At 47.0% G+C, this 10,300-nt stretch overlaps 1 protein-coding gene across 1 annotated transcript; it reads left to right on the top strand.

Moving 5' to 3' along the window:
* Positions 1–3,035: 3,035 nt before the first annotated feature.
* LOC146347603 (uncharacterized) lies at positions 3,036–6,531 on the top strand. Its single transcript, XM_084851596.1, has 3 exons — positions 3,036–3,111; positions 3,678–3,820; positions 5,413–6,531. The coding sequence occupies exons 1-3, from the start codon at positions 3,036–3,038 to the stop codon at positions 6,529–6,531; spliced, it is 1,338 nt and encodes a 445-aa protein (XP_084707722.1).
* The last annotated feature ends 3,769 nt before the right edge of the window (positions 6,532–10,300 follow it).

Raw genomic sequence — 10,300 nt, 5'->3', positions numbered from 1 at the left:
TAGTCTACGTAAATCTTTACGTAGACTACGGCGAAAATAAGGGCAACGCAAATAGCGCTTTTTTTTATTTTTAAGTCACCCGTGATAGGCTACGTGATGATTTACGTAGCCTATCACGGCTGACTTTGCAAATCTAGCCGTGATAAGCTACGTTAATCGTCACGTAGCCTATCACGGGGGCGTTTTTTTTTTTTTACTTTTCTTGGAATGGCGGCGGCGGCAGCCAGTCGAAAGACCGGCTGCTGCCTCCGCCCCTGTCGAAGCCCTGCCGAACCGCCGCTGCGACCCGCCACCGGGAGCGACATTCGGGAAAGGTAAGTCCCATCCCGGGGGGGGTGGGGGGGCGGAGAATTTCTCCCCGAAACTACTTCGGGGGGCCAAATACGTTGGCACTCAGCCCCCCGGAGTTTTGGTGAGAAATTCTCTGACACCCCTACTTTCTGGTATGGAAGCCATGGTACTTTCCTCTTGATTTTCCTGTAATATCTACAAGGTGATTTCTTCAACAAATCTTTAATGTTTTTCCCTCAGAACTTGCTCTCCTGATGCCTGAAACCCTAGCCTATTCAACCTTTCACTTTTTATTCTGAACTTATAGGAAAAAATAAAAAAAAACTACTTTTTCTCACTAGCTATCTAGGAGCTGTTGGAAAGCATAGCTTTCTCTCTGGGAGGGTAAGGTTAGGTTAGGGTTAGATAGAATTTTTTTTTAGGTAGAAATTTTTTATTTAGATAAAACCATACTATGAATAAACTTACAAGCCCAAGTGCAAAAGGCCATTACAAAACACAGTTTCTGGTGTATCAAGTTACTATCTAATACATGTGTGGTGCAGTCTTCAACAGTCGTAAAAGCCACATTGATAGCATGCCTGTGGTTGCCTACTATACCTGGTAATGCCTCTCTCAGTCCCCAGAGAGAAGTACTTTGGGATTTTGCCATGACGGTAATCTGGCTGGTCACCCTTGAAAGAAACGATAGAGTGATATTCACTGGTCCAAAAACCCTCCTCGTCAAAGCGTTTATTTAGCCAGATCAAAACTCTGGCATACTTGTAAATCCAAGGTGTAACATCTTCGGCTAGGAACGTGGTCATATGGAAAATGACAGTTAAGACTTTCGTGTCCCCTCTGAACAGAGGGACCACTTAAAAGCCATCCAAGAACTGAGGATTCATCCTCTGGGCCTGCTTTACCATCCCCAAAAATTTACGATATGCCCGCTCTGAGACAAGGCATATATCACTTTCCCTGGATCCCGGCAGCTGGATCACCACCACGACCTCTGACCTATTTATGTCTTTGGTATCCCTCAACAACACTTTGGTGAGGTAGGCCCTGGTCTCTTTTTGTGGATCTTGTCCGATATACCGAAACCTGACCACAAATCATTTCCTAGGGTCATGATCATCAGAAGCTTCCTCATAAAACCTCTCTAAATATTGTTCCTCCTCCTCCCCCCAATGGGAGACCATCATACCTCCCATTGATTTGGATCCCCAGAGTCACTCCCTCTCACCTTTTGCTGCATTTGCATATGATAAAGTTTCAGTTTGTCTCACGCTTTGGCCAATCTGTCTCGCAGGCTCCCTTTCCAGTATCACTCTTCCCTGCTGATCCAGCCCCCTATGCCTTCCAGCCTCATTACCTGGGCCAAAATCATCAGTGTCAGTTATACTCATTGTTCTTCCAGCCCTCCAAGGTTTGGGCCTTCCATCGCTCTGTACTTTTGGCCGAGCCCCCATTTCCAGATCCTCCAAAAACTTTTTTGTCGTTCAGACTTGCCCTGTGTCGCAGAAAGCTCAGAGGCAGAGCCTTTGGCCAGCCTGCTCAGGGAAGAAGCGTCACAGATCCGTTACCTCCCTCATTACTAGCACCCAGATCATCCAGCCTCCCCTTCCTTCTGTTATAGAAATTTCAGTTGTAATATGTCTGTTATCCCATAATTTTATAAGCTAGGCTATGTCTATTCTACCTCTGTGTGAAATTGTCATGCCAAACAAAGACACAGTGCCTTATCAGAGACTCAGGAATGCCAAGAACGTATTTATGTTAGAGTACAAGACTACCTCTCTGTGCATGCCTAGATATGTGAAAGGCGCTGCTTGCTTTCTGTTTCCTTCTCAGCTAGACAAAGAGATTAGTTAGTACAGCGCAAGCATAAGACAGCCCCCAAAGGTCTTGCCTGCATAAACTTTTGGATCACATTACTTGATTGTGACCTTTGTTGGAGCGTTAGCCCCAAGGGTTGCCTTATTCTGCAGAATAAAATTGTGTTGGACCAGATCTCTGCCTCCTCTCATTCTTGGTAAACAAATTGGAAAGTCTACCAGGGAAAGAACACAATTTTTGTAACAGTTTCTGGCGACTTCGCTGGGACTCCCTGTGTGACCTGGGAGCTGGGCAAATGCTGGATCAACCCAAGCGGAGGGCGCCCTGGACCTTGTTTGGTTCACCGTGAGGTTTGAGGCGGCTGTTGCCTGGCTACCTGGCTAGCAAAGGACTCCTGAAGAGACGAGGTGAGTGGCGGTCTTTGGAGGACAGGACGAACCGCTGTCTGACTCTGGGGTCGTTTGGAGGCTGAGCTACGAGGTAAGTCGGATCGCACTGTCTGGGCCATCTGGGGAGTGTAAATCTCCCAATCTTGTCCAATTGGGCCTTGCTCAAGCAGCAGCAATTGGATAAAGAAGAAAAAAAAAATATAGGGCCGACAGGATGGGATCAAAACATTCCGTAGAAGAACATAGCCAAGACCCACTGGGATGCATGCTTAAGGATTTTAAGTTAAGTTGGATTATGGTGTCAAGATGACAAAGGAAAAGCTCATAAAGTTTTGTAATGGGGAGTAGGTGACATTTGGTGTTGGCTGGCCAACTGGGGGAAGCTGGGGAAAAAATGTTGTGTCCAAGGTATATAATAAAGTGATTGTTGATAACCATGAGGATCAGCTCCCTTATATTGATGCTTGGCAAATGTGGATATTGAAAAATCCTGACTGGATAAGAAAATGTAAAGGTCTATATTGTAAAGCCATGATGGTACGCTCCAAGGTGAAATCCAAGGTTCCTATTGTCCCCGATTCAGGTCATACGGAAGGAGGCCCTGCCCAAGGTGTGCTGAGTTTTCCCCATCCTATTCGGCCTGTTAGGTTGGGAGGGGAGGTTGCTGGGGGAGGGAGGCCCCCCCCCCAGAGAACCCATCTGTTACATTTCCGCGTCTCACGCCCTCTGTGCTGAAAAATCCTCCACCATATTCGGGTTTGTTAGAGGAAGCAAGAACAGCTGAAAAGGTTGTGAATCCTGAGAAAAGAGATTTATTTGAAGCCTTAAAGACTGTGGCAGAATCAGGAAGTAGAGAGGATATTTTGGATGTCGTGGAAAAAGTTCCGGATGCATATTCACCCCCTCATTTGAGATCTACAGCCAGAAAGGGCTCATATGAGTGCAAAATGACAAAAGTGGGAAGACAGCTCCCCCTGCGGGAAGTAGTTGGCCCTAATGGACGGGTTCTTGTTTATGTGCCATTCAGTACATCTGACCTGTTTAATTAGAGGAATCAGAACCCCTCCTTAAGGGAGGATCCTCAGAAAATGTACAGGCTGTTTGAATCTATTTTCCGAAGTCATAATCCTACCTGGGGAGATGTGCAAACCATGTTAAACGAACTTTTAACTCCAGATGAAAAGTGGATGGTAGAAACACAAGCCTTAAGGCAAGCCCAGACTGAGAATGGAGCTGGTGGACCGCTCCCAGCCCAGGCATTGCCAGATTGGGAGCCGGGTTGGCAGGCTGGGTCAGAGGAGCTGATCCGCTACAGGCGGGTCATTTTACATGGAGTTCAAACTGCAGTCCCCAAGACTACAAATTAAAGCAAATTATATGAAGTCCCGCAGGGACTGACTGAAGACCCTAGTGCATACCTTCAGAGGTTGTTTGATGCATTCTGTCAGTATAGTGATATTAACCCTGACGCTCAAGAGAATTTAATGATGGTTAACATGATATTTATTGCTCAAGCAGCAACAGACATTAAGAGAAAGTTGCAGAAAACTGATGGGGCAGCGGCGATGCCTCTGCCTCAGTTGATGGAGATTGCTTATAAGGTGGAAAGAGTGCCTCAAGAATCCTGAAGAAAGAAGAGGCAATGCTTTGGCAGATAAGGCTGCAAAGGAAGCCGCATGGATGGGAGGTGAGGAGGTGCATTATGAAGGAGCCCTAATCCCATATTTGAGTACAAAGTGTTCATACCCATGCCTCTTTTGAGCTTTACAGTGAAAGACTTGCACCAGGCTACACATTTAGGAGGAACTGCAATGGGGGATTTGCTTGTGAGACACATTGTGGCCCAGGATTGTATGTTGAGACCCAGAGAGCGGTGGCTAATTGCCCTTTGTGCCTCAAAAATAACCCAAAGACATCCAAATCCCCAGCTTAAATGGGAGGTCGCCCATGGGCTTACTATCCTTTCCAGAGACTTCAAATTGATTTTTCAGAGTTGCCTCGGACTCATGGATATTGATATTTATTAGTCTTTAATAGACCAATTGATTGGGTGGGTTGAGGCTTACCCTACTCGCACAGCCACTGCACAAATAGTAGCCAAGATCCTGTTAAAAGAAGTAGTCCCTAGGTTCTTGTTACCTGAGGAGATTGAATCGGATCAGGGACCCCATTTTGTTGGACAGGTGACACAAGCAGTGGCTCAGGCACTACAAATCAACTGGAAACTACACTCCCCTTGGAGGCCTCAATCTTCAGGTCAAGATGAGAGGATGAATCGCACCCTAAAGTCAATGCTTACTAAAATTTGCTCAGAGACTAAGTTGAAATGGCCACAGGCCTTGCCAGTCGCCTTAACTCGAATACGGTGCACCCCCAGGGGAAGTATTAAATTGACACCCTTTAAAATGTTATATGGGCGCCCACCTCGGATATTACGTATGGCTGAGAGTTTAAATGTAAACTTAAAAGTAGAGGCTTTAGAGATCCAAGAATATGTTACTGCTTTGCAGTCTGTTTTGTCTTGTCTTCACAGGTTCGCAGCACCATACCAATCCTTGCCTTTGGATGCTCCAGTGCATAATTTCAGTCCTGGTGATTGGGTGCTAATCCAGTCCTGGAAAGATGAACCACTTACTGAGAAGTGGAAGGGTCTGTTTCAGGTTCTACTCACCACTCACACGGCTGTAAAGGTCACTGGAGGAAAGAAGTGGATCCATCACACCCGCGTAAAGGCATCACCTGCACCAGAGAGGGTCACACCGGAAGCTAACCCACCTGAAGGCCACTGTTGGAGTAGCAAACCACTAGAGGGACTAAAGTATTTGTTCAGGAGAGAGCAATCTCCTGATGCTTAAACATGCATATTATTCTTTCCTTCTTAAGTCTAGTTGTTTTAACACTTCCCACTCAGGTAAAAGGAAACTGGTCTAAGAGACATGCTGAGCATATGTTTAGGCAAAATGGGGAGGATTCTATTCTTTACAACAAACACCCATCAACTGTCAGAGACTTCACTTTGTTGCCTGCCTTGATCAGAGAACCGCAGGTAATAGTTAGAGCTCTACAGAAAGAGGGCACTCTCTTTTCAAGAGTCCCTGATGAACTGAGCAAGACTGAGTTTCGAAAGGTCAAATTCCAGACTTACACCAGGGGAATGTGTTTTTGTTGTCAACATTCTGGTGTCTGGAATAATAAAGCCCTTAATTATAACAAGGCTAAACCTCTTCTAGATGGGTTGGGAAATTATTCACAGTGCACCGATTGGTTTTGGCTTTGGGGAAGTTTTAATTCCTCCTATTCTTCTTCCATTAATCTTGGTGACACTGATTTTGGCAGTCTTTACCCTGAGTACCCTATGTTCTCTCTCAATTATGCTGGGATAGGTAGCATATGCTCAGGTTGGCAGATGAGAGATCCCAATCTGTGGTTTTTCTTCGATGGATGGGCTACCAATTACCACCCTGGAAATTACCAATGTGTAGGGGTTGGGTATCTCACCATCCCAGTACAAGTGGTAAAACCTCAATCTGGGAGAAGAAAGAGAGAGGATGGAGGGATGGGGCAACTTGTAGGACAGATGGGTAAGAACTGTGATGACACTGTAATTATTGGAAAACAATTGTCAGATTCAGAACCAAGCAGGGTAGGGGGCGGGCTGGTTACAGGATTGCTTACCCTGGGTTCATCCCCAGGAATTATTGCACAAGAAAACAGAAAAAGCATCCTAGGCCTCACTTGGAGTTTAGAGAAGACCATCAATGCCACAGCCATAATGGTAAGGGCCATGCAATCTGAAATTGAAGATCTCAGCCAACTAGTGGCCCAATATTGGTTTGTTTTAGATTATCTCTTAGCACACCAAGGTGGCTTCTGCACCCTAGTGAAGCAAGGGTATAGAGTAAAGTTCCATGATTTAAACAAAACCATAGAAGATGAAATCGCCAAACTACAAGATATGATTGGACAGAATTATTCAGGAGCAAGAGATCCTTGGTTATGGTTGACTTCCTGGCTCCCTGATTTTGCATAGTTGAAACAACTTGTAATTGGTGCAGTTCTGTTTGTTATGATACTATTGATGATGGTTTGCGCCTTTAAGTGTGTAGTCCACTGCTGGACCAAGGAGAGGTATAGGATTTAAGAAAAGCCTTTTGAGGGGGGAGTGTTATAGAAATTTCAGTTGTAATATGTCTGTTATCCCATAATTTTATAAGCTAGGCTATGTCTATTCTACCTCTGTGTGAAATTGTCATGCCAAACGAAGACACAGTGCCTTATCAGAGACTCAGGAATGCCAAGAACGTATTTACGTTAGAGTACAAGATGAGATGGCTAGATAGCATCACTGATGCAATGAATATGAACTTGAGCACACTCCAGGAGAGAGTGGAGGACAGGAAGATCTGGCGTGCTATGGTCCATGGGGTCACGAAGAGTCGGACATGACTTAACGACTCAACAACAACAACAACAACAAGACTACCTCTCTGCGCATGCCTAAATAAGTGAAAGGCGCTGCCTGCTTTCTGTTTCCTTCTCAGCTAGACAAAGAGATTAATACAGTGCAAGCATAAGACAGCCCCCAAAGTTCTTGCCTATATAAACTTTTGGATCACATTACTTGATGGTGACCTTTGTTGGAGTGTTAGCCCCAAGGGTTGCCTTATTCTGCAGAATAAAATTGTGTTGGACCAGATCTCTGCCTCCTCTCATTCTTGGTAAACAAATTGGAAAGTCTACCAGGGGAAGAACACAATTTTTGTAACACTTCCAGAAATCTGCATCAAAGAGGGACCCTCTACCCACTTCTCCCTCGCTCCTGATCATTAGCTGCTTTTTCTTCTGTCTCAAAATCAGTTGGACTCTCTGACTCCGGGTTCTTTTTCCTTGAGACGTCTTTTTACAGTGTCCGGAGCATGTTTATCATCACTCTTATTATCTGTCACATTTCCTCTCCCATAGGTTCCCTGAAATGTCCTGTTACTGGCCCAGTCTCACCAGCACAGCCTGATTCCCCGCACACCCTCCGCTCCAGTCCTTCGTCCTGTGGCTCGCTGTCAGACAGTGTTTCTACTCTGATCGCTTTGGGAGGAGATGCTTTTAACATCTGCTGTCTCTCTGCTCTTGTGCCTTTTTGCAGAAGCACCACCTGGAAATGACTCGGTCTTATCCTGCTGCTTTTTAATCGGTAACCTTTGTTTTAAAGCTGCAATAATATTAAGCAACCATTCCATAAAAAAGTCCTTTTCCATAATTGATGACGTATCTTCCAGCTGCTTCGATGCCGGTCTCGGGGCATCTTTCGGAGCTGTTTGCCAGCACCTATGAATATGTTGAAAGGTTTGTGTTTGTGTTCTGTGAGCCACTCGGGAAACTCTACTAGAGGTTTCCTGGCTATAGGGAGTCTGTAAATTGTATCCACAGCTATCGATTTTGCTAACGCCTTTTCTCTATCTGGATCTGTAGTTTTAGTCGCAGGCCTCAAACCCACCAAGATGTTAGTCAAAGGTTCAGTGGTCTTGTTCAAGAAATTCCAGATCTTAGCACGTCTGTGTTTTGTAAAGTTTTAAGTCTTTACCATTGGCAATGCAATGTGGGCCCCCACTTGCCCCCACAGTCTCAGCATGTCATTTCCCCCCATATTTTTGGGTGCTATTATCTGCGCCACTTCTGTAGGGTTTTTATGCAGAGCCTCGGTCCACTCCATGGCAATTTGTCATTGCTTTGAGTGCATTCAGACCAGGGAAGTTCTCGACGTGTCAGGTGTCTCCTGTGATCTCATCCATACTAAAAGCTTCCTTCAACAGGCACCTATCTATCTATTTCATGTGCATGGGCTGGTCTTTCTTTTCCCCCTTTTTGGCGGGTGGAACAAAATCCATATCAGAATCGGAGCTAGACTAGGGGACGCTCTCAGTCTCTGGCACCAATGGAAGTGACTGCATCCATTAAGTGCACTGAAGAAGCCTCAGTTGCCTCAGCCTTGTTTCCTTTTAGTTCCTCAGGGGCTGGATTTTCACCTCCTATTAGATCCATAGGGGGTATTGCCTCAGTCAGGTTTCTAATCCCCACTCACTGTCCAAAACACTTTCCTCCTCAGGGGAACCCCTCTGAGAAGTACCTACAGCCTCCCCAGGTGACATGAAAAGCAGTGGTGACTGTACAAACACTCCAGATTGTTCAGCTGTTGTAGTGTATCTACTGTGTTGTTCTGAATAGTCTGTAGGTTTTAAGGGAGATCTGTCTCTATTTGGGTTAATTATATCTGGATCAATATGAGATCTAGGTCTTATTGCAGTTCCTCACTGATAGGCCTGCGGCCCTTCGCTCATTTTGTTCCTCTCACCACAAGCCACATGCTTGATTTGTTTTACTGCAGCTCCTCCACTGCTTTGTTCAAACAGTCGCTGTACTTTTAAATCATAGAGCCGCAGTATTTTAACTGCTTTTCTATTTTATCAATGCAAGAGGGGTTATGTTGCACAACTATCAGCAGTTTATCTTTCTCAGTATAATATTTTATTAGTTCTTCTTTCTTCTCTCTGGCCACCATATCTATATGTGCAAAATAGACCTGTTGTTCCACTTCACTCATAGCAGCCGTTTCTACTCTGTTTGTTTGCATCACCACATCAATGTCTTTTAATTTTAAAGATCTCCTGAGACTGCTTAAAGAGCTCCGTGTTGGCCACCCCAGGGGTGCCCCATTCACATCCTGGCGACTCAAGATGGCCCTGAGATGGGCAGGCGGCAGGGCTCCGGTCAGCCATCCCCTTCATGCCCTGGGGCCTCGAGACAGCCCACTGAGAGGGGCAGGCTGCAGGGCTCCAGGTCCGCCAGCCCAGGGTGATCCCCCCATCCATGCCCTGGAGACTCATTGAGAAGGGCCGGCAGCTGGGTTCGGGGTCAGCTGCCTCAGGGGGTGCCCCTGTTCCCACCCTGAGGCCTCAAGATGGCCTGCTGTGATGGGCAGGCGGCAGAGCATGGGGTCGGCCATCCTGAAGTGTGCCCCTGTCTACTCCCTGTGGTCTTGAGACAACATGCTGAGACAGGCAAGCTGCAGCGCATGGGGACGGCTGCCCCGGGGGGTACCCTTGCTCAAGCCCTGATGCCTCGAGATGGCTGCTCAGAAGGGCCAGCTACAGGGCGCAGGGTCAGCTGTCCTGGGGGGCACCCCCACTCATGGACTGAGGTAGGGATGGTGTGGGCACCCATTTTGGTCCACAAATCTGCCTGACTGCCAGTGCCTATGCCCCCCAAAATGTGCCTGCTGGTCTCTCCTCCCCACTCGCCGGTCCCCAAACCACCCTCCTGCACTCGGCGACCAGCCTGCAACTTACCCGGACCAGTCCGCCTCTGCACCGATTGCCATGTTTTTAAAAAACACGGTGATCAGCAGTCTATGCCCATAGACTTATACTCAAAATAGCGCTGTGAATCTGAGTATACGGGAGATTCACAGCGCTTTTTGTGTATAAGTCTATGTGCCGCTATATGTCCATGCCCTGGGGACTCGAGATAGCCTGCTGAGAAGGGCAGGCTGCAGGGCTTGGGGTCGGAGGCCCCAGGGGGTGCCCTGAGGCCTAAAGATGGCCCACTGAGACTGGCCAGTGGCAGGGCACTGGGCCAGCCATTCTGGGAGGTGCCTGTGTTCACGCCCAGGGGTTTCGAGACAGTCCGCTCAGAAGGGATGGTGGCAGGGATTTGGGTCAGCTGCCCCAGGGGCATTCCCACTCATGCCCTGAGGCCTCGAGATGTCCTGCTGAAATGGGTAGGTGGCAGGGCACTGGGCTGGCCAT

Source organism: Heloderma suspectum, chromosome 4, assembly GCF_057233095.1.
Source record: "Heloderma suspectum isolate Gila_16-S chromosome 4, 16-S_ref, whole genome shotgun sequence".
NCBI classification, from domain to species: Eukaryota; Metazoa; Chordata; class Lepidosauria; order Squamata; family Helodermatidae; genus Heloderma; species Heloderma suspectum.
The sequence above is the reverse complement of the archived record's forward strand: the minus strand, read 5'-3'. Positions and strand labels throughout refer to the sequence as shown.

What these genes read in the sequence shown, in the direction of transcription:
- LOC146347603 (XM_084851596.1), top strand. Translation starts at nt 3,036, where the DNA reads ATGGTACGCTCCAAGGTGAAATCCAAGGTTCCTATTGTCCCCGATTCA. An exon ending in GGAAGGAGGCCCTGCCCAAG is followed by an intron (nt 3,112 to 3,677) that starts GTGTGCTGAGTT and finishes TTTTAACTCCAG; the next exon opens with ATGAAAAGTGGATGGTAGAA. An exon ending in AGCTGATCCGCTACAGGCGG is followed by an intron (nt 3,821 to 5,412) that starts GTCATTTTACAT and finishes CTTCCCACTCAG; the next exon opens with GTAAAAGGAAACTGGTCTAA.